Source organism: Cyprinodon variegatus, unplaced genomic scaffold, assembly GCF_000732505.1.
Source record: "Cyprinodon variegatus isolate N-32 unplaced genomic scaffold, C_variegatus-1.0 Scaffold29, whole genome shotgun sequence".
Taxonomy (NCBI): Eukaryota; Metazoa; Chordata; class Actinopteri; order Cyprinodontiformes; family Cyprinodontidae; genus Cyprinodon; species Cyprinodon variegatus.
In genome coordinates, this window is record NW_015150482.1 from 188323 (window position 1) to 212972 (window position 24650).

Consider the following 24650-nt stretch of genomic DNA (forward strand, 5'->3'; position numbering starts at 1 on the left):
GTCACTTAAGCTCATATGTGAGTCAAGGCAGGTGAGCAAATACTTTTGGCAATATAGTGTATATATGCAGCATTCACTGCAGGTCCAGCAGATCCGAAACAGCTTCTTCCCCACCGGCATCAGCCAGCTGAATGTTGAATCTGCATCAAACTGATATATCAATGCGTTTCTTTGCACCCTGTTTTTTCCTCCCACAATGTTTACATTTGATCACTGCTGCACTTTAAGAAATGGATGTGAGAGCTGTACAAAACAAAATTTCACTTTGTATACACTCTGTGTATACAACATGACAATAAATGTTGTCTAAGTCTTTTAGTGAAATCTAACTTATTGAAACCTGTATAGCTGTAGGATGACTTTTAACATATACTTTCGTGCCAACTTTTTCCTCCTCACGGCCCCTGAATTTCTATATTTTAGGATTTCTTTTTTTATTCAAAGAGCCATTGTCTCCTTTCTCGTTGGTAAGATGTTAGGATCCACGTCGAGACCTCTGACTGAAGAGAATTCAAGATGAATATATTTGTTTTAACGTTAAACTCAGTTATTGTTGGTGACAGCCATGATAAATGTTTTGCCAGTCCAGTGAAAAAGGTTTAGTTTCAGCATCACATGCAATTCAGTTTTATTTCAATGACAGAAGAGAATAAAGTTTGCCTTTCAAATATACAAATGACAATAAGAAAATCGGCTAACTCTCACCAGTGTTCCAACCAATCATTGGGGTCAGGCCGATCCCAGCTGACAGAGTCCAGCACAGAGCTATAATGCACTTCGCCCTCTGCCCTGTTACCAGACTGTTGTACCTGAAGGGTTGAACAAAGCACAAAGATACAATGTAAGGAAAAAATCTTTGTCTAATCTCTTTGTGATTACGTCATTGAGAGGAAAGGTAAATGTTTGCAGATTTTAGCCGCATGTGCACTTAAATCTAACTTCGTTATTTATTTATTAAGACAAATTGATGGTTTCTTAAAAGAGCCTCAGAGTAATCAGCACACATTACTTTTATGGTCTGGCTTTGCTACTTATGGGTTTGATGATTAAACACGCCACAATCACAAACAATTACATTTTTGAAAATAAGTTTCTTTAGAATAGGCTATTTCTAAATCTTTTTAAATAATTTATTTAATTTCCTTATTTGCTTTTCCTTTTAATAGAATTATAAATACACCAAACATAAAAATGTGTAGGACTAGTTTGTTTTTTACAAGTATGTTAATCAAATAAAACCAGATCCCAAAGTAAATTTTAACTCTGACAATGGCGAGTCACTACTTCTGATAAGTAATCCAAATAATTTAAAGCAGGTTTTTCCACTTAATGTTGTTAAAATGCCAAAAGCTATCAAAACACATGTTTTTTTTCTCCCCTATGTCCACAAATCTAAAAAAGGTGTCATTTGTATTTACTCGAGATGCACAAATTTAATACCTTTATTGAATATCAGATTCATATTGACTAATTACCAGGATCGGATATCGATGATTTGATTCGGAAATCAGAGATCCAATCCAGTGCACTTTACAAGGAAATTTTATTTCTTTCTTTTTGCTGATTATGTTTTAATAAATAATGTAAATTACATTTATATCTGTGTTTATTTGTTTCCCTTGTTTTTGTTTAGCTATGTATTATGTGTAGGCTAAAGCCTTCACTCACATGATAAGATATATGGTTCCTTTGTGCATACTATTTTATGCACAACATTGAGATTGTGCATAAAATATTATTTTTCACTTGATAATTTAGTGTATCTCACCAACAAGAAGGCACAAACAAACATGGATATAAATGAAATACAAGTAACAGACTTATTTTAGGAGCACCTCATATATACTTAACTACTATCCGTAATTGCTCACACAAACACTTTATTTCATGAAATTAGGTTGTTAAAAAAAATAATATTTAAACATTTTTGTTTTCTCTTTAATCTTTTTCTCATTGCCCTCCAGAGGGGGGAAATGCAATATCACTCATTCCAGAAACTGCAGAAGTCTGATTTTGGGAAGTTGTGCTGTGAAAAAGTTGTTTTTTGTTTTTTCTAAATGATACTTTTTAGGGGTTAATTTCCTCCTCTGTAAGCAATTTCCAATTATTAAAAGACATACACATTTTCAGAAAATTCAGGTACAAAACACTGATGATGGAAATATGTATTTCTATTAAAAGTGTTGATTTGTAGAAAAGGCGTATTAGTGATTTAAAGCAAGCTGAAACTTACTCTGTGTTTAACAGAAACTTGCATTTTGATGAGTCATTATGACAGTCGATAGGCTGATTTAGTTGTTTTTTGTTTTTGCTCTTTTTATGTTTATTGTTGAACATGGCGTGTTTTTGTTTTTTTTCTATTTTTCTAGGGTTTTAAATATCTAGGTTGAATAAGTAAAACTTATTGTTTGGGGATAATATTTTTTTTTTTACTGCTTTCTGCTCCTTATCTTTCATTCATGATTTCAGTCGTCGCCTGCACAAGTTTTATTAGGGATGTTTTTTTCTATTTAAATGAACGATTGAATATATTTCAATTTCTGCAGAAGGTCTTTAATATTTCTTGGAACTGCGTTTGCATGAAAAAATAAACAATAAAAAAGGGGGGTTGATAGATACAATAAAGATGACTAACATGAAATATAGCTTAAATAATCTTTGAATCATTAGGTGAAATAGTCAAAACTGTTTTAGTGCTTTTGACCAATATCCTGGACAAGTTGGCACCAGCCTTAGCAGTCAGTACACAATGAGGTTATTATGCAACCCCTTATGCAAATGCGTCACCCGCTGTGGATTACGAGATAAAACTTTCCTAACAGGAGTTAGTAACCAACTACTAATTCAATGTTCTAAAAAACACCCATTTTAGAACAAGGGAATCCAGAAAGCGTTAAGAACTGCTGAAGGTTAGATGTTTCTGCACCTTTACCTCCCATCAATGCAGAATAGCTTTGCTATGCATGGATGAATCAATGCAAATATGTCCAGGTGAAACGCTCATTCTTTGTTGTTTTTTTTTTCTTTTCAGAGCTTGTTTGCATATTTCCTGTCTTAGTGGATTGCAATAAGGTTTGTTTAGTCACGGCGTGGAGTGGTGGGGCACCTGAGAGGGTTCTTGATTGCGATGTAGCGGTCCACAGCAATGGCCAGCAGACTGAAGATTGAGCTCTGCGTGAGTATGAGGAGAAAGCAGGCGATGAAGAGGCAGCCGTAAAAGTCGGCACAGAAGCCCACACTGGAGATGGATAAAAAAGGAGCCATTACCGAAACAAAAAGGCAGCTATCACAACAATTAGGAGAAAACATCAGTGGGTTGTATCTCATCATGTAATGTAATATTTCAGTGGCACAACATTAACCCTTGCCCAAAATTAGATAACGACCAGGAAATGATACCTAATTGTGATGGCAAAGGGAATTGCCAGCAGCCCCACAGCGATATCAGCAACTGCCAATGAGACCACAAAGAAGTTGGTGATGCTCTGCAGGTTGGAGTTCAGGCAGACGGACCAGCAGACCAGGATGTTCCCAGTCACAGCCAGAAGAGCGATCAGCAGCTCCAAGCCAATATAAACCACCTGGTGAGCTTTCAGCATGGTTGTTTTTTCCCTTTTTTTGCTTTCTTTGTACATTCATCCCAACCAATCAGCTCCTTGTCTTGTTTTGAGACACAATATTTGCTCACCAGACCACATGGTATGACTTGAGACAAAAGGAATTGTGTCACATAGAGAGTGAGGCAAAGCTGGAAGTTCCCAGCACCAGCCTTGCACATGCAATGCCGGAATTAAATCCCACCTTTCCCTGTCACCACTACTGTACTAGGCTGTGAGTCTTCCTCTTTTTCAAGTTCTCTTCAATAAACTCCATTATGTAGGGAGGCAGAACGCTGAGGATGGAGCTGATGGCGATGCAAAAGAAGAGCAGCAGTCTGGAGAGGGGGGAAAAGGCAGAACATAGTGTCACTGTTTTAGCTTATATAAACAGATTTCACTGTGCTAAATGGACACGCACTGTACATGCGCACACACACACACATAAAAGAACGTATCTATCACTTGATGACAAGGGGACAGGGTCAAATCAGACAAGACAACAAGGGGCTTTTTATTTAGGAACAGGTTCCCAAAATCTCTTTCTCTTATCATTTGAGATACTGACATAGTTTCCACCAAAATCACAGATAATTAGACAAGTAACTCAAACACTAATTGTTCGAATGTAACTGTATAATGAAAGGAAAACTTTACAGAACAGTTTTTTTGTAGAAATTCTTGTATACTGTAAGCACATTAGGATTTCTTAAACAAAATGTCTGCAAACGTTACAAATAATTACCTCAGACATAGGTTAAATTCTCTAAGTTAAAAAGCAGGAATAATAATAAAAAAATAATAAGATCAAATTACAGAACTATAATTATATAAGTGACACATATATGCCATGAATAGAATGATTATACATGCTCTTAACTTTCTTTTTTGTTACTGTAAATTAGCATCTAAGAAGTATGGCTTGTATTTCCATTTAGCTCGCTTTTTATTTTATGCTCTTAGTTGTAGGAAGTCTAGTTGTGTATAATTAAATGTTTTCAAAAGAAGAGATGTTTTTTAAAAGGCTCTGATGTTTTCTACCAAACATTAGTGAACAAATAGCATCATGACAAAAAAAACACAGAGGAAAGATCAGAGCTCAACTGTGAGGTTATAATGGTTTGAACATCTCAAAGATCAAATTTAAAATTATATTCTGAACAATTGCAACCCTGTTAAGATATAAGCAAACATCTAAGCTGAAAGAGCATTAATCAGAGAAGCAGCCAAGAGACCAATGGTTCTCTGGAGGAGGTGAGAATATCCAAAGCTCCGGTGAGAAAATCTGCTGGCAGTTCAGTTGGTGTGCACTGTACATCTGGAAGTGTCCAGAAGAAAAGCATCTTTAAAGGGAAGCCATAAATAATCTGCTTAAAACCTGCAAAATTTAATCTAAGATATTCAGCAAATATGAGGGATCCCCATGAGGTTTTTGGCTAATATGCAAAACATTTGCCATTAGTACAGGAAAACTAACAGCTGGACTCAATACCATCCCCATACTATAACAGGGCGGTGGTGGAATCATACTTTGGGAATGCATTTTTGCAGCAGGAACAGAGAACTAAATGTATAATAGACTTGATCTGCTATCTTTTCTGTTAATGCCAAAGTGTAACAATGTCCCTTCTTCATCTCAATGAAGCTGTTAATACAGTTGACAACATAATTTAGGCTCCCAGTTTACACCACAAAATGTGTTTTAACGTAGTGAAACAACACCTACAAAGTTCTTAGAAGATCAGATGTTAGAGCTTATACTATTAAAATGCTAAGTTTGACATTTTAAGCACCTTTATGTCACATTTTGTGAGCAATTATAAGTTTATTTCTTTTTCCGATTAGGAAAGAGGTGACCATAGAGACGATTTCTATGAAGAAATCAATAGAATTTCTACTCCTATACAGAAGAAACTTAGCATCAAACACCATGGGGGAAAAAATGAGAAAAACATACGTCAAAGATTAAAGAACTTAACCAGCCTCCCCGACAACATATTTTTAAAAATCATAGCAGAAAGAAAATACTGCATGTTGATGTAAAAATTTTAAATAAATAATAATAAAAACAGCAGCTCTAGGAAACGAAGCAAACAAGCAGACCACGAAACTGTTAGGGATTAAACATGAACATTAACTAATCCTTAAGTGGCATCTCAGTTTGTGTGAGTTTAAATTTTTCTAATTTATCCCTTTATAATTTAGTTAAAATGTAATAATGAAAAGTATATACATATATATAATATGATTATTTCTATTTTTTTCTTCAAAGAACAACATGGGGTTCCTAGGTATTCACATTATTTCTGGTCCATCTCTTCTTTCTCGGGATATTGAAATGGACTGGTGTTTCTGCTCAGGCATTCACAAACCTCTTCCGCATTAATAGTGAAATCATCCTGTGCCTCAGGGGGACAGTAATTCAACTTGGGAGAGACTCGCTCAGAGAAAATCTTCAATTACAAAATATTCAATTTATTTATATAGGCAACACAATCATATTCTTCAAAAATATTTCTATTTTAACCAGCGCTGAGCATGTATGTAGCGAGAGTGGAGAGGAAAACTCCCTTTTAACAGGAAGAAACGTCCAGCAGAACCAGGCTCAGTGTGATCGGCCATCTGCTGAGGCCGACTGGGGTTTAAGGAGAGAAGCAGATGAAGACATAAATGACATAAGTTATTTGCCACTCTGACCCCGGCAGAAGACTTTTTATGCTGGGAATCAACATTACATGAGTAACATAGAGAAAGGTTAGAGTAGTCTTCCCCCGACTTATTAATGTCATGGTTTTGGTTTTGTTCTAGTTTTATCTCTCAGTTTTCATTGGCCTTACTTTTCATTCTTGTGTTCTAGGTATTTTTGATTGTATTTTATTTCTTAAATATTTCCTGTTTGTCCTTTTGTGTCAGTCTCCTTTTCCTTAGCTCCCTTCTTGCCTCTCCTTACAGTATACCTGCTCCCAATCTGCTAATTAGCCAGGTCTTTGTTGCTCTTCCATGTATTCTCCTCCTGTTCAGTCACTCTTTGCTGGTTTATTTTAATTACTTTGTCCCCTTCTTCTTGTGAGTATTCTTGGTTTCAGCATTTTTTAATTTTTGTGGATTTATATTTTTGGATTTTTGCTACTGTTAAACTTTTGTCATTAAAACATTCAAATAACCACCTCAAGCTTTTGTCTGCATTTGGGTCCCTTCAAACCTCCACCCCCACTGTGACAATTACACTGGTGGTGGAATAAGCGAGAGATGACGAGAACAGTCTGAGAGGGAGGGAGGGGATGGGGTGAAGGTGGGTGAAAGTTCGCTTGGGTGCAGGAAGGAGAAGCTGAACCAGGAGCTAAATGAAGGGGATCTTGCAAGATGATTGAATTTGGAGAAGGTGCAGCCCACGGGTTGATTGGGTGAAGCTGAACGATGGACATCGCAGGTGGTTCAGGTGAAGCTGATAACAGTCTTCCAGATTAATTTACAATTACGCTTCATGAGCTGCAACGAACAAAATAGGAAGAATTCAGCACAGGTGGTGAGTACACCACACGGGAATTGTGGGATACCTTCTACCAGATCTGGACTCGGTTTATGCTGCACATTATTATGCTACTTCCATCATTAAACATATTTTTCCATATTTTTCTCTCTAAGTGCTTTTAATATATTATTATATAGTGTTTTCTTCTGATTCCTGAGGGTAGCCTGTAGGGTTGTATTTTCTTTCTAGGAAGTGTTTTTAATTTGAGTCTCCTTTCTATATGTGGACTGTGAGCTTGATTGATTCTTAAAAGTTAACTTAACGGTTAAGATAAAAGATAAAATATTCTTCTATTCTTTAGAGCTAGAAAAGCAAACAGTTAAATGAAAATGTGTACTATACAGGTAGAGCCTTACTGATAACCTCCTCCGCATTGAAGTATATACAATGTGCTCTAAAATCTGCTATTATCTTATTTGATTAAGAACCAATGTGACTCTGAGTGTGAAAGGAACTGATAAAAACTTTCCTACTTAAAAGACCTCTTTAGTAAAGCAGTAGAATTTTAGTTTTAGATTTGTACATTTTTCACTGCATTCATTGATGGGGAAGGACAAGCTTCGTAATGTCAAAAAAAAGAAAATGTGTCATAAAAACAACAGTGGTTACATTTAACACAAGCTCAAAATTTCAACGCAAACCACAATAAATGCTTAGAGTGTGCACTGTGCAAAAGTGCGAAACTGAACTTTGCAAAAACTCAGAAACATATGCATTCCATGCAGGCAGGCCAAAACACATTTACATCTACTTTTTATGCTTCCTTTTAAGATCAGGTGAGCAGTCCTAATGGTGAGGCTCACTGGTGTGTAATTTGACACTAGGAACTAAAACGCCTGAATCCACTGAGGAAATACTAAAAGAAAGAAAAAAGGAAAATATATCTGCAGCTGCCAGTGCAAATACAAAGAGAACACAAGTTTGCAGAATTTGCTTCTCTTTTTTTGCTCTCATATCTCTTAGGTAGTATTTTTAGACTCCTATACACTTCATTAAATATGAACCTCTGAAAACATACAAAATGCAACCAGCTGTACCCCTGAGGTGAACTCTTTACTGTTCAAGCAAAGTCCAACTTTCCTCTATTGCTCTGCTGTTTGGGAACTCAAACGGGATTTATGCAGTTGCTGCAAACGACCTAATGAGGTTACAACTGAAGTGATTAGTGTGCAAATCCTCCAAAGCATGGCGACAAGCAAAAACATTTTTTTCTCCCAATTCAAAATGTTGCAAAACACAAAAATACGATTTTTCATCTACTTTCACTGACAGAAAAAAAGAGAAGAAAAGGAAAATAACAGTTGATCAAAAGTTTGGTCATGCTTATGAGCAGCGGAGGAAGAGGTGATAAGAAAATGCACATTCTGTTGGAAAGGATCTGTCACTGCCCTGTCAATCAATGTATCAGCTCTGCTCCAACAAAGTTCAATGAAACAAAAACACGAGTTAGAGATGCCGATCCTATACTTTAAAATCTATTTTTATTTAAAAAGCATGGCAAAGCAGATTCAAGGTACTCCCTCCATTTATAGTAAACATGGATGATCACAACCTTACTTGCAATTTAGTAGTCTATTTTGTCATTTCCTGAAAACACTTTTCTTCAAGTTAAAGACAATTTCTTTTTAGTTTGTTCTTTTGTAATATCTTTTTAAATATCTGATTTAAATTGAAAATCTTCATTATATGCGGTATACAACTAAAGATCTTTAAATGACGCATTTTTAACAAAGAAGTCTTTACCTGCTCCTTACCTGATGGGTTGGTCTTTATGCTGGCTGGCTTTATACTAACCTGAGACAGCAAACAATGAGCTGAAAGTCTAAGTTTGACTGGAGGAACAGAAACTGTTAAGAAGAAAACCCTCTGAGATCACAGATGACAGGAAAACAGCGCGTGCGGCCCCGCTCCGTCTGCAGCGCGCTCCTTCCCCCAAATCGCTCCAACTGTGCGCAGCAGCAGCAGCAGCTGCAGGGTGGAGGCCCGCCCCCTCATGTAGTCTGCACAAGGCAACATGGTTCTAGTTGTGTTCTGTCAGAAAGGTGATGTGCTTCTATTTTACATTGACTGGGTGCCCTGAAGTATTGGAAACAACTGAGGGACAAATGGGGGTTTAAAGCAGACCACATCAGGGGGATAAAAGTGAAATACCTCACAAGACAAGTGATTCTCACAATTAAAGAAAAAAGAAAACAAGCAACTTTGTGAAAGTATAATGACATTAATCAGTTGTTTTTTATTAAAGTGTCTGAGCCCATTATTTTATCTGATTAATTTTAATTCAATACCTCAACCTTTACTGGAAGAAAGATATCAAGATAAATGTGTTTATCGTTAGGATGCCCTGCATCCATTAGCAGAGGTGTCAAGTAGTGAAGTACAAATACTTTGTTACTGTACTTGAGTACACTTTTTAGGTATCTATACTTTACTCCATTACTTATTTTTCTTCCTACTTCTGACTTCTACACATTACATTTTCACACAAGTATCTGTACTTTCTATTCCTTACATTTTTAAACGTTACTCTTGGCTTCGGTTTAATGTTGTAAATATTTATTTCACGTCATGCGCGCCATCCAATCCAGATCATTGGCCACATCCACATCTAGTGAAAACTAGTGGAATTGGATGAGTCATATAACGCAAACACTCATTGTTTAGCTAAAGGAAATCATCAGCAGCAAGCAGGTGTTCTTCAAACTTTAAACGTGAGTTGTCTATGCCATGCTACAATGTCGGATTCAGAAAAAGATGTTGAAATGTCTGAAAGGTCGGACACAGGCGAGAGGGTATTGGGAGATCCTTTACCCTACTGTATCTCAAAGAATTTTTCAAAATAGTCGAAAAATTTAGCTTTCAATTCATACAGTGGCATCTGAATGTTTTTCTTTAAAGGTTACTTTATACTTTTATACTTTAAGTAGTTTTTGGAGCACATACCTTTTCACTTTTACTTGAGTAAAGAGGTGAAGTTTATGCTTCAACTTTTAACAGAGTGTTTTTAAACTGCAGTATCTATGCTTCTACTTAAGTAACAAATGTGTGTACTTTTGACACCACTGTCCATTAGACTTAGACAACATTTATTGTCATTTTGTATACACATACGTATATGAAGCGAATTTTAGTTTTGTACAGCTCTAATGACATTTCCATTCCATAAAGTGCAGCAGTGATCAAATGTAAACAGTGTGGGAGAAAACAATATGGTGCAAAAATGCTTTGTCATGAAAGTTCAGAGCATTAATATATATGATGCAAATATGCCATATTTTAGTTTGGTGTTAGTCTGTGTGATGTAGAGTCTGTGACATGATTTAGAGTTTATTTCAACATTCAGCTGTCTGATGGTGGTGGGGAAGAAGCTGTTTTGGAATCTGCTGGACCTGCATTGAATGCTGCAAAGCCTCTTCCCGGAGAGCAGCAGGAGGAACCTTCCATGGTGGGGGTGTGAGGGGTCATTGATAATGTTATGATCTCGGTACACGCAACTCTGGTTGTCTCTGCTGTTCTTACCACTCTTCTCACCTTCTTCCAGTTTGAGACACTGCAGCCTCCACACCACACAGTGAGACAGCTGGTCAGAACGCTCAATATGGTGCTTCTGGAGAAGTTGGTGAGGGTGGGTGGTGGCAGGTGGGCTCTCCTCATCCTCCTCAGGAAGTACATGCACTTTTTTGCCCTTTTAACCAGTGAGGTGGAGTTTACAGTCCAGGTGAGGTTGTCTGTGATGTGATCTTCATTTTCTTCCCTCCAGGATCAGGTTGTCTCTGCACCAGAGTTTCTCGCTTTAGGTAAAACAACTGATAGCCATCCTCAACAGAAGTATTGCCAAATTCCAGCCCAATTAATAAACACAGGGCATTTTTTTCATTTAGCCCACGCTTCCTCTCACAACCTGAAAGTATTTACAAGGATATAACAAGTTATAGCATCCCCAAAATAGTACTTCCTAAGTTAGCCAAGGCCATCTCTCTTAATGGTGTTTCAAAATGAATATTTAATACATTTTCAGTTTTTTTATCAACAGGATGGGTACCATAAATAGGTAGGAAAAACAAAGAATAAATAAAAAAATAAATATATCACGATTTGGTTGGAGGTTTTTGTGAGAACCCAAATGCAGAGGCTGAGAAGCAGGAGTGAGTTCTTTGAAGATTTAATGAATGATCACAGGCAGCAAAAACAGGAATACAAAAAATCCAACTTAAAAATGTTAAACAAAACAGGAATCCAAAAATCCAACATAAAAATTAAACACAAACCAAAACCATGGGGACATCAGGGGAAAACAATCATGAGGAGACAGGGTAAGATGAAGTAGGACGAGGAACCAGCACTGAGGGACTGCACAGGGAGTGTATTTATAGCTGACTGAACAAAGGCAGGACTAACGAGCTGATAAGGAGCAGGTGTGAGTAGAGCTGACGAGGAAGCCAAGGGAAAAGAAAACACAAGGGGGCAACAGAGGACAAGCAAAGAAAAACCTAAGAAACATAAATAAATCCAGAACACACCAATAAAGCTACAAAACAAAGAAAAACATGGATAAACCTGAAACTGAAAACTTAGAGAAAAGCAACCAAGATCGTTAAAAAAATAAATAAGTACGTAAACAACTAAATGGATTTATCAGCCCCCTCCCCACATATTTTCCTGAATTTCTCTTCCGATTCTTTCATTAAGTAGTTATGTGCAAAATCAGGTATTTTAAAGACTAAAACACATTTTTTACAAATGAATAACTGAAAAATAACAAATCCAGGCATGACCACCACGAACTATGCAAATTAGAAGTTTGTGGCTCCCTAAGGATCAGTGTAGCAGGGAGTCCTTCAGTGTGGCCCAAAGGAATGGGTTAGATACGTTGCATTAAAGTAGAGGAGGGTTAAACATGTGCTGTCTCAAAATAATATGCTGGTGAAGATTCTCACTCATCCAGGTCATAGTCATTCCAAAAAAAGTTAAAACACAATCCACATTTGAAGACGTTTCGCTTCCCATACAGGAAGCTTTTTCAATTTGAAATGTCAGAATTAGCGTTAAATTCGAAGCTTTTGTATAACAGCCCAAAAACTTAATTTGCCTTAGAAAACATGCAAATTGAACCAGAAGGACAGGTTCACCCCTTAGGCATGGGGGGGTCGTTTTGATTTATTTGTTAGCCTGCAATCGCGATACTGGTCTATGCATCTGAAAGGAGGTCATTAGGGGTAATGGCTGCCCAGGCAAAATGTTTTGTCCCCTGCATGGGGTTGGGGGTTGAAATGATAACGAGAAGGAATCTCAAAATAACTCAAAAAGTCTCAAAATAACCAAAGCTTCTTATTTACACCCCTTCAACCATTGTTAATCCTTTCAATGAAAGGCAGGAGTTCCGGCTGTGAAGAGCATCAAGCAATGTAATGCCAACCACCCCGGGTTACTTGTGCAAAGCATTTTTATTATTACCAACCAATTAGTTAGGCAATCTAGTTAGGCAACAAGTAATTTCTTAAACATTTTAGAAATTTGAGAGAGTAAAAATACATGTTAATTATTTGGCGAAATAATGTTTTGTTACTATATTTATAAACTATAATAACTTTAGATTAAAAAAATTATTTAAATGGCTAATTTATAACCTGAATATTTTATTTAAATAATATTATATTTCCTTCTAAATAGCCAGATAATCCCTTGTATAGCCTTTGACAATAGATATTTATTTTTCGGCCACATCTATGCTGTTGATATGCTTCTTAATAGTGTCGTTACAATCAGCCTTTGCTTTGTGGATATTTGCATCAATGTTTTAGCTTACATTTATCAAAACATGGAATTTTTATTTTGTTTTTTAAGAATTATTACTAACAAAATATTAATATGGAAACCTCATCGCATTTTCATCTCATTGCTTATAATTTCTAATTGAGCCTGGAAATGAATAATCTTTCTACCTATTAGTGTCTCTCACCTGTTATAATGTTTTACTTATTCTTAAAATCAAAACTAACCTATTAATTCATTTCTTGTATTTCTCTTTGGCTTCTTTGGTTATTAATTTTCTTTAGGGTTTTTTTTAATTTGTAATTTTTTTTTTATTGCAGGCTTGTTTTAATCCTGTTGTCATCCATGGTTAAAAAATGTGTTTTGGCAAAAAACATGTTGGGATTTTGTCATAGACTTTACAGTATTTCCATGAATGAGTCACATGCTTTGTTTACATAATAAACATACCGGTATATTATATCCTAATCTTGTTGAGTACTGAGGAAGATACTAATATTAAAGAAAGAAGGTGGCCTTAGGTTTTGCCTACAGTCTAACATTGACTGCCCCGTGCATCCCAGGGAGTTTCACAACGATTACCAACATAAAGCGACTGACACACTTCACACATTGTCGCTACAAGAACACATGTCACAAATCAGGCTTTGTCTCAGGCACCCATACAATCTTGAGCACATCCACCCAGAAACATCTTTATTTTCTCTAAGAAAACACAGAAGTTTGTTTGCAAATCTGCAAAAATCCAGTCTGGTCAGCCACTATTAAGGCTATTTATTGTTTGTAATTCAATGTAAAACAGTAATGAGCTACTCAACTGAAGCACTGTCCTTTAAAACAAAAAGTGAGAGTAAAACTAAAAAACATGATGTACATATCTGTACAGATAAAATGTTGAGGATTTTTGTTGATGCATAAGAAGAAAACAAAGGGGCCTGTATTCATAAAAGAATCCTATGACCAGAAGTTATTCCTGTTGACATTAAGATATTTCTTGGAATTAGATAAAAGTTATTCAAGAAGCACCTCAGGCCTATAGAGTTCCTAAAGTGAAAAACTGTTAAGAATAGGGAGGAAAACTTTTGATGAGCCTAACAGTGTCTTAAGCAGAAAAGATGGAGAGATGAGCAAGAAAGGAGAGATACTCTCTATACAATAAAAAACTGGGAATCAGCAAACTTTTATCCGCTTAGGCTGCAAAGATCATGTTTGATCTTAAATGAGCCTACTCTTACCTGATGTAGTGGAAGTAAAAAAAAAAAAAAGCACATAATCTACAGAAAGAGAGATTTATCATCCTAATAGGAGGAAATTTAAAAGTATACTACAGAAGAATCGGAATATTATCTACATACTGAAATTATTTGAAAAAAAAGATGTTCTTAGAAAGTTAAAATAAGTAGAAATATAAATACACAATTTAGACAACACATCGTATAAAAATATAAAAACTACACACACTGAACAAAATGTGAATGAGGTGAAGTATTTGCTGGTGATATCAGTATATACTCTAAATCAGTGTTTCCCAACCTTTTTTGACTTGTTTACCCCTTTGTGCATTTTGTCTTACTGTCCAAAAGTGGAACATACAATAACTAATTGTAAAATAAATTAAAAGTAAATTAAAAGTTAAAAAGATTATTTTATTTAATCTTTTTAACTGGAGAATTTAATTCTTTGGCATGTTATTCTTTCCAACTAAAAAAAACATCAAAACTATCTTCCCTGGAAGTTAATAAGGAATCAAAATAAATACAAAATAAAATCATTTTATAAATCTGCATTTATAAAACTGTAGATCTTCTGAGTAACTCCCCTGTAATCACGTTTAAACTTGAGGAATTGGGAACACAATACCGAACAAAAATTATAGTTAGACTGCCTGTATTTGTTGTACTTTGTTTTCATCTTTTATTACACCTAATCTTGCTTTGATCAGGTGAGGGAAAACAGCTAATCCCAGGCTCTTCTCTACATCCAGTCTGTTCCTCTGCCTGGTTTGGATGTGTGTCACAGCTGAAGGTGAACTCAAACATATAACTTACTTTTTGGTTGAAAAAAGGGCTTGTTTTAGTTTCTAGTGGGGTCCTCACAAATAAGCCCTATTTTATTGTATTACATGAGAAATGAAATATTTTCATGTACCCCTTGTAACACACTCACAGTCCATTAGGGGTACAAGTACCCCCTGTTGGGAATTACTGCTCTAAATGGTCATTTACTTTGCTTTTATGCAGCCCTGTCCTGCCTAGCTTCTGTCTGCAGCATATACCAGTCCTATATTTCAACGGTCCTCAATGTGGGCTTACTCTCAGCGATCTGTTTGCTAAATGAGTTGTTGAGCTGGCTGTGGCTGTTTGGGGAACACCAGCAGAGCTGAATTATCACTGTACCCCACATTAGCCTATAACTTTAATTCTAGTCAGAGTGTTTCTTTTATCAATATCTGTAAAAGTTTGTCAAAGTTCTCTGTGGTGAAGCGACGCCTCTCGTACTGATTGGCTGGACTGGACTCTTTCTTCTTTCAGGTTTTAGCAAAAAAATACATAAAAATCCCTTGGAAAAAAATACAAGTAATTGAAGTCATTGAGAGCCAATGGTAAAAAGTGGGTTAAGTATAACTTTCTGTATTTTGCCTAAAGATAAAAAGTTAAGAGTGAAGGTCTGCAGGTAGGATGGGAGGAAAGCTTCAGAGCAGGCAGTGAGGCAGAAGTTAAGATTTGTTAAGGACTGTATTTACAAATGCAAATGTTATTTTTCCTTACAATTTATATATTAAGATGTATCTAATCATACATTCGGTTTAAGCATTAGCTAAAAGTATAGCATACAGTTTTACAACCAAAGGCAGATACATTTAGCAGTTTCAGTCTCTTAATTTTACTTTAGTAAGACTCATAAGAGGAATGCACAATGCTCTATGTAGATACAGGAGATTTTATTTACTATTTTTGTGTACAAACATAGGCTGCAAATGCCTCTCAAACATGTTTTACCCTCAGAATACAGTAATCCTTTTTACAGTTCTACAAGCAGAACATTGAATAGTTAACAGGAAGAAAAAGAAAGTGACATAGTTGGTCGACAATTCTCATCCTTGAGAGTAACTTTATGTTCTCAACATAAAAAAAGTAGGCAGATTTATTGGTGGCATGACTTCAGAGAAGTGGCAGCAGAAGGTTTGTTATATTACCTATAATATGGCAATACACAACAGGGTTCCTGTACAATAAATGCACATTTAAAGCAATATGCACCATACCTTCAGGCAAGCCCACAAAAAAAAAAATTTTTTTTTTTTTTTTGGCTGGGGCTGAATTTGTGGCGAGAACATGCAGTTACAGCAACAAACTGACCAAAACAATACAGATTTAGAGTTTTATTAGACTCTCCTCTACCGCAAAACTGACAGGTTGGATTTGCAAAAAGGTTAAAAGTGTACCAGTTTGCTGCTTAATGATCCAGTGAATTGCACAATAAATAAAAGGGAAACCAAGGTATGTATTTTCTAGTATAATACATATTTTACAGTCCATGGAAAATCTGAGTTACCTGAACCTGCATCATCTATTCGGTTGTACACGTCAGAGAGCTAAACAATCACAGTGGCCAGTCTGCTGCTCGAAAAATATTGATACGCCGGGCTGACAGTGCAGAAACTCAGTTGAAAGATACCTTGGAAAAATATTTGTACCTTTTTCTTTACATTTTTTTCACATTAAAACCTCAAATCGTGTTGTATGTGATACACCAACAAAAAGAAGAGCACACCTATCAAAAGAAAGGGAAAATTATGTTTTTTTCTTCGGGCAGTAACTTCAGTCACCTGACATACAAAGCTGGTTTTCATACTCCAAAAAGCTTGAAGCTGTAACTGCCCTAAAATGACGTCTTTCAAATACAAATATGCATATAACATTTTTTATCAGAGTTTTGTTTTAACCCTTTTTTGAAAACCATGAATCTTCATTCTTTCCCTTTATAAATAAGCACAACTTTGTGTTGGTGTTTCACATATAACTCCAATAAAATGAATTCATTTTGCAGTTCATACATCATAAAATGTTTGGACTGCATTCAAAGGATGCAAATATTTTTGCGAGACACTGTATACAGAGCTACTTAGTGGTTCTTAGAGTGAGACAAACTGGCAACAAAATGCTTTAAACACAGCAGAAGAGGCAGGTAATTAGAAAAAAAACACATTATATTAAGACATGTTTCTTACATTATCTTGACATTTTAACATAAATTAAAAGATAAAGAACTTTCTCATACCAAACTAGAAGGAATCATAAATAAATTAGCATAAAAAGGCATTACAAGAGATAAAACTGCGTGGCCCTTAGAAGACCAAATTTAGCAGAGTTTAAATCACTTACAGCAACAGAGGTCGATGAAGGAATGCTCATGTATAGGATGAGCTAAGACCATGCTTGTACTTTAAGGTCCTGTCTTAGCCTATAAGAAAAAAGATGAAAGATGTGTGGCTGTCCTCAGCAAAGGCAACAGGAGGATGAAAGTTTTTTTTTTTTTTTTTTTACCACCAGCATTTCAAGCTGGCATTGAAAGTAAAATGTCTGTGGTAAACAAAAGCAGGTGTTGAGGCACAAAAAGGTTGGATAAGTACAGGCAGCTGGGACTCTGTATGATGGAGAAACACGACTGAATGATCATGTATAAAAAGGAGCAAAGGGCATGCTACTGTGAGAGGAAAAAAGAGTTAAATTATATAGTGGCTGGAAGCAAAAATCTGCAGTATAAAAGGAAAAAAAAAATATTTTACTATTCAAATCAACTGAGTTCTTGCTTCCCTTTTAACGTAGTTTCTTATACACCAGTCAACCACAACAGGAAAAACCACAACACCTTAAATCTACCCATTTTATTTCGCAGTAATAAATTGTGCTAGATATTTTTTGGTGCTCTACAACACATTTGGGTGTTTAACTGCAGGGATGATAAAGCTTTTCTATTTTAAAATATTTCCATAAATCTATTTCTTGCATTTGCAGTTAATTTGTGCTTTGAGTGATACAAAAAACAACAAAAAAATTTTCATCTGAGGCACATCTGCCCAAGCTATTTTTGAAATGGTATTCCTACCTGTTTTTGTGTGATTTAAGCAGGCAGGGATCGATAGGAAGTTCTCACAGTATTAGAACCTTGATTAATAATAATAACATCTTACAGCATTACGGTGTTTATACAAACATTTAAAACCCAATTCTCTAGCCTAATCTAATTACTTTTCTTTATCTAATTACTTTTATATCGAGCAAGAAGGCAACAACTGGGCAAACTTCTGCTAAAATAGTGTAGAATATTGATTGCAAATTCTTATATGTTATCTACAACATTTATTATTTGGAAACATTTCCTGTTTTCAAGTAAAAAGTGAAGAACACACGCCACCTAAACTTGGGAGAGGTTTTCAAGTGCATAAGATGTTTGAAGTGCATAATTACTGAGCAGACAAGCACATCTTTTAGACATTAATCAGATAGAATAAGTGAATATAGAATAGTTAGTCAGGCTATCTGCTCTGGTAACCAGCCTACAGTTGGCTGGTTACTGAATCATATTCTTCGTAACTGTACTTTTAAAACAGTTTTACTAATAAATCAGTGATGAACAACACTGTGTTTAGTAATGCTACTGATTGTCAGAGTGTGTTTGAACTGGAAATAATTCCAGCTGGATATATTTTTTTTAAATTCTGAGTAGGAGAAAAGTGAAGTAAGCTTCTTTCAGCAATAAAACCGGTGGGAAAGGAGCAACGCTCAAATACTAAAAGCTTTATAGCTTTAAATAAAACTCCTAAATTTGCAGCACCTTTGCTTGCCTCTGACTGAAAATACAAGGTATGTTTCTGTTTTTTTAGTTTTGAAATGTCAGTTTAAAACCTGAACACTGAAAAGCCAGCAACTTCATTGTTCTCAGCATTTTAGAAACCAGGGGACTGAGGATGAACACGATAACACAAAGGCGCTCAGTGCTATTTGCACTTGTTACAGACATTAAGTGTGAGAACTATTTGTTTCAGCTTTTTTTCCAAGGAAAAAAACATTTTTTTTTAAGATTTAACAAAAAAACAAGGATTATCAAAGCTTAAGGAAAAAAAAATCCCGATACCAAACATTTTCCAATGTCCTATATTAGCTTCAAGGAGGGTAAAAATGAGTTCTGGATTTCAATATTGTGGCTGAATGGTGTAAATTGAAACCTGATCACATTGTGCTTCCTCTGTCCACACAAATATATGTTTTATTAAGTTAAAAACAAACAAACAAAAGGAAAAAAAACTGACAAAATCTCAGATGAAGTTTGAACACAAAGTCATCCCCAAAAAAAAAGAATTTAAAACATAATAGAAATTATAAAACATGCCTGCATGTTATATCAGAATCAGAGCAATTAAAAGCAAGGCCATCTTTTGGGAAATTTTACAATATTTAGGCGGAAAATAAAAAGGGCAAAAAGTAGCTGATGTGCTCTTTATGAGTGCTGTTCTGTTGCCACAGAATAAATGGTACAAACAGACACAATGTCTTATTAGAGCGGGGACAGACGTCTCTAGAGATTTGACAAATATAAGGAATGCCCTGCAGTTAAATTTGCTTGTTCTTTTTCCACAGGGGAGTAACAGATTAGACTGTAATGCTTCATAGTAAAAATAAAGATATTTTGATGGAGAATTAACAGGTGAATATTATTAGAAACAAGGCTAAAATCTTGCTCATTTACAGAAAGGCTTGACGTAAATGCTAAAGGTACTATTTTTATAAAGAAAAAGACTGTGTTTCCCCACCAGTCAACCCAAAAATAAATTATAGTAAAGAATTTATAACAAAATTACAACTTTAAGATTACAAACATCTACATGCCTCATTTTCTCTGCTAAATACAACAAAAAACGATTTGGCAAGATGTACTATGTTACAACAGGACGGACATTTCAACAATTCCTACGTAAGAAATATATTGCTTCCTGTGCATTTAAACTGGAGACTAATTTAAGAAAAAAAAACGAGACAAGAAAAACAAGTCTGCTTTTTTAGTACAAAAAAAAAAGCATTAGATTACAACTATCTTTTATTATTAAATACCTATTTTCAAGTCATAGCTTTCCACTCCAGCCAGGTTTGTTTACGCTGTAAACACAATCACAGGTGTTGGCTTCCTGTGCCTTCCAAAAAAAAGGTTGATAAAAAGGCCAAAAAATGTCTCATCTATATCAAAATAATGTGTAACTTTTAAATAAGACGTGGTAAGAGCCCGGACGTGGAAAACAATTTGTGATTGTCCAAAATAAATGAAAACTTGAGGTATAATGCTGCAAAGTAAAGGTACGTGAAATCCAGAAAGATGTGTTGAACTTTAACACGTCTGCATTTATGAGACGAGAAAAACCCAAAATGTGACAGAGGCAGATCGTCTGCTGAATGACTACAGCTACCAAACATACTAACTACTGGGTAATGATGTGTATAATCACGAACTCAAATCCTCAGAGGAGAAGAGATTATTGGCGCCCTCTTGTGTTCTGCAGAGACAATCCTTCCAAGTCAATTTAAAAACACACTACTGTAGGCTCACTTTGAGCCAGTGTCCATCCCCATTTCACACCTCTGCCGGTCATAGTCCAGAGCAGACAGAGTCGGAGTAAACTCTACACTTCAGTAGAGAAGAGGATGCTTTGTCGTTTACTGTCTGGGGTGGGAATGGTTTCCAGCTGCAGGAAATACAGCAAGACCTGGACCTGAAAGCACAACAGATAACAGCTGTAAGTTAGAAACTAGGATGTGACGTAATAAAATAAGAATGATTATTTTTATTTGGCCTACTTCCTTGATTAAAGTCATCAAATTATGTTTATGAGATAAAATATAAGTAGTATTATTTAATTTATTGGGAATGATAGAATTTTTTATGCTCCTTGACTTATTGTCTTTATTGGTATTTTTTCTGAAATAATGTTAGTCTATCCAAATATTCTGGCTTTGATTAAATTTGTTTCAATATAAATTAATTTGAAATATCTTATTGACTCCAAAGGGAAATTAAAAGCTGATATTCTTCAAAGATTTATTTTTTCTTATAGATGTTAATACCCACATCAGTCAACAGAATAGTGATCCCTAAAATGTTTTAGGGGAAAAATGGGAAATGTGCCTTTGTGTTCTGGCTCTCTTTAGATCAGTACATGATTTGCTGCTTTTGAGTTATTCTAGCCTACTTCATGTCGTCCTGCAGGTTCTATTTAGATAATAAATAGATCAAATAATCTATAATGAAAATGAACAAAATTCTTAATTTAAAAAACAAGAATTTTATCAGACAAACAGGAAAAATTTCCGTATAAAGCCTTTTTTTCTCTTAATAAATGAATATTTAAATACTGCCCTTTCCATTTAGTCAGCTTCTTTTCATCTAATTTTGAATTAGATTAAGAACTAAACTTTGACCCATCCTAAGGAAAAATTAAAAACAGTAGGAATCTGTAGGAGGTACATGTTTCCACAGCAATTTAATTTAAACTCCACATTAGCTGTTTAACTAGCAGACAGAGGACTGAGTGATGCTGGGTTTAGCTCACTTGTGCCATAACTTCCAGGGACCAGCTGTCCCCCATGCTAATGGGCTGAGTGGGGTTAGAGGGGATCTTGCTGTCCTTCTCCGCCGGCCTGAGCAGGGTGGGACCAAACACGGTTGCCAGATTGTGCAGAGACATCTTGTTGACACTTTCCTTCTCTGCCACCCTGGGAAGAGGACAACAAACAAGTGCTATTGGTGCCAAGGATCTCAGATGGTGGCACAGTGTTGTTTATGGGGGAAATCTTGTTCCCAACTGCTTAAAAGGTCTAATCACTAGTAAGAAAGAAGAATTGTTAGGGTATTTGGCTTTAAACAGAAATCCTTTAAACAAAAATTTAAAATAAGAACTGCAGTAGAGTTTTGAGAACTGATAAACTGAAACAGAAACGAGTGAACCTGAAACCTGATGGTCTAATGCAGAGGTATAAAACTCAAATACATACTGGGCTTAGATTAACAACAGGATGAGGTCGTGTGAAAGTCTTAATAGCGAAAAAAATGTTTTTACTGCTTTTTAGATGAGAAAATATATCTTTTCATATTGACACAAACCTAAGTTTCTCATAAAAGGAAATATATTCTCAAATAACGTACAGATTTGGATCACTATCAGAGGAGTTTGGGATTTTTGGTATTAGTACGGCTGCAACTGTGGATCTGTTGATTATTCTTTTAATTATTGGATTAATAATGGGATAGCAAAAGGTTCCCTAAAAAGCTTTTGTTAGAATTTAAACCATGTGAAACTATAATTATTCCACTTGAAGTGTTTTCTTATGCTAAATACAAAATATATATATATTTTGCTTTAGGCCTACAACTTTTAGTATATTTACTTCTCTAAGTGGGTTGCTCTGTCAGCTAAAGGTATGTTTTGGAGTCTCTATACACCAGTTAACAATTAATCAATTACTAAATTAATTGACTGTTATTTCAATAATCGATAAATCTTTTCAAACCTAAGTATAACTTGCATTGCATGTGGAACCGGGTGGTTTATTGGGTGTAAATTCCCACCCGTTTTGGGTCCTTGAACGCATCAAAGCTCCGTTTCTTTACCGTCACGTCTGCTTTACAGAATTGACAGGCTCATTAGCGTATATAGGCACCAGGTGTGCGAGCAAGCTATGAGAGTCGGCTCAGTTTGGTGTGCAGTAGATCAGAAACAGTAGAACATGTGCTGTTTGAGTGTATTAAATATGCAAGTCAAAGAATAGATCTAAGGAAAGGACTGGAACATGAAGGAATCAAAAAACTGAACATTAAAAATATCTTCTCAAATAAATCCAGAAAGACAGTACTTAAAATCATGTCATCTTATCTTCAAAAAACTGGACTAAACCTAAGGATTTAAGGAAACATAAATAAGATCAAGTAGGTGGCGATAATGCTCCATTTGGTTGCAAGATGCCAGTAAAACAAGAAGAAGAAGAAGAAGAAGAAGGTGTGCAGTAGATTCTTTTGAGCGTTGGGAGCCGTGCTGCTACACAGAATTTGGATCTTGATATTCGCGCTGCTGGAAAAGTTGTGTTTTCACTGCAGCTGCACTTTCTTCATGAAAGCCTACTCCAGTAAAAAAAATGGAAAATATGGGACAAGCATAATCTCGCTATTAGCCAAATTTGGCCTAAAGCCTTGAGTTTGTACCTGCTAATTATTATTTACCTCAAAAGGTCATGACAGAGTTCTGTTAATGACCTCAAACTTTAAAGTCTTAGCTAGAAGTTGCAATCCGGTGCAACACACTAAATGATATGCCAAGAGCCGAGCTGACAATCAATACTACAAATAAAATAAATATAATGCTAGCAAATAACCATTTACATATTTGCATTTTGTGTGCTAAAATACCAAGATAAGATGTTCACCACGGAACTCATTTTCTGTTACAGTATATGATAAAAAAAAACTTTTTGTAAATTAATTTTAACTGGTTTAATCTTTTTTCATTTAAAGAGGCTAAAGCTGGACTTTTCAGCAACAAACAGCACCGGTCGACTCATGTGATCATGGAATCATAATGCTTTTGAGTACATAGAAAAAAAGCATCATCACATGAATGCAAAATAAAAAAACAACAACATAATAGTAGCAGCAGGAATCTGTAATCTTAAATCGATGCACATGGCTCATTTAGTGTCTTGTCTTTCCCATGCATGTGTCCGAATATAACGTTGGTATGTGTTAATTTACGATATCATTACCTCTTGAGGTGATCGAGAAGGAAAAGGAATGTGACCAGGTTTGGTTCTGGCAGTGAAAGCAGCAAATTCAGCATACAGCTCTCTTTGGCAACACTATCAGTGAGGGCTGCAGAGAAGCAAAGGAAGACAATAAAACAGCTCACATGATTGCGATGATTTAAAAAAAAAGAAGAACAATACTTGAAAACTCTCTTCAAACAGCTCATTTTGATGATCAGAGTTATTTGACTTACTGATGCCACCTGCAAAATTAGGGTAGAGCTCATCGGTGAAGAGGGGCTCAGGTAGTTCTCTGAAATATAACTTTAGGGTCCCAGCGATGGCATTAACATCCATCTCGCTCATCATCACAGACACATCTTTATTATCTGCAAGAGGAAAATAATAAATCGTAAAAGTGAGAGGAAATTCAAGGTAGTCACCTGCTTAATATCTAACTCTGGACAAAAATGGTGACAAATAAATATAAAGAAAATATTTGATTTAATATGTGCAAGAAGGATATTTTAGCTGATCGTAATTCTCTCATAATTTTAAATACAGATTTAAAGAAAACTAATGAAATGTCTCCATGCTGTATGGCATTTCATTTTCTATCTAAGCAGCATGTGGATTAATGCAGGACTTACTTGTGTCAAAGGCAGTTTTCAAAGCCTGAATATCTGTGGCTACTCCTGATACACGATATATTCCCACCTCCTCCATGCCTCGCCTCTCTATCTCTTCTAGGCACTGACGGACGATATAGGGCACCTTGGAGCGTTCCCGTCTGGAACAGCACAACAATAAAAAAGGGAGGATGAAGAAAAACTAATTTTATCTGTTTACATCAATATTTTTTTCATTTCAAAGTTAAGTATTTTTGCAGACTTATCAGACATCTCAGTCCCATCTCATGCATGGATAGAAATGGAAATATTGTGGATTTCAGTAAAAATTTCCTTT

General features: G+C 35.6%; 2 protein-coding genes across 3 annotated transcripts in view; both read right to left on the reverse strand.

Moving 5' to 3' along the window:
* Positions 1–9109, reverse strand: part of LOC107099961 (adenosine receptor A2a-like) — a 16370-nt gene extending 7261 nt beyond the window's left edge. Inside the window, exons 1-4 of one of the 2 annotated variants that reach the window (XM_015398297.1) lie at positions 8883–9109; positions 3400–3934; positions 3107–3238; positions 706–809 (exon numbers count right to left, since the gene is read on the reverse strand). In XM_015398297.1, the coding sequence (XP_015253783.1) occupies positions 706–809; positions 3107–3238; positions 3400–3635 (472 nt within the window). In that variant the 5' untranslated portion in view covers positions 3636–3934; positions 8883–9109. Of the gene's footprint in view, positions 1–705; positions 810–3106; positions 3239–3399; positions 3935–8871 lie in introns of both variants that reach the window. The other variant, XM_015398306.1, reaches the window with a different exon arrangement.
* Positions 9110–15790: 6681 nt separating this feature from the next.
* LOC107100088 (breakpoint cluster region protein-like) overlaps positions 15791–24650 on the reverse strand; it is a 99568-nt gene continuing 90708 nt past the window's right edge. Inside the window, exons 18-22 of the mRNA XM_015398455.1 lie at positions 24335–24474; positions 23939–24073; positions 23706–23811; positions 21503–21665; positions 15791–20665 (exon numbers count right to left, since the gene is read on the reverse strand). Coding sequence (XP_015253941.1) covers positions 20576–20665; positions 21503–21665; positions 23706–23811; positions 23939–24073; positions 24335–24474 — 634 coding nt within the window. The 3' untranslated portion in view covers positions 15791–20575. The remainder of the gene's footprint in view (positions 20666–21502; positions 21666–23705; positions 23812–23938; positions 24074–24334; positions 24475–24650) is intronic.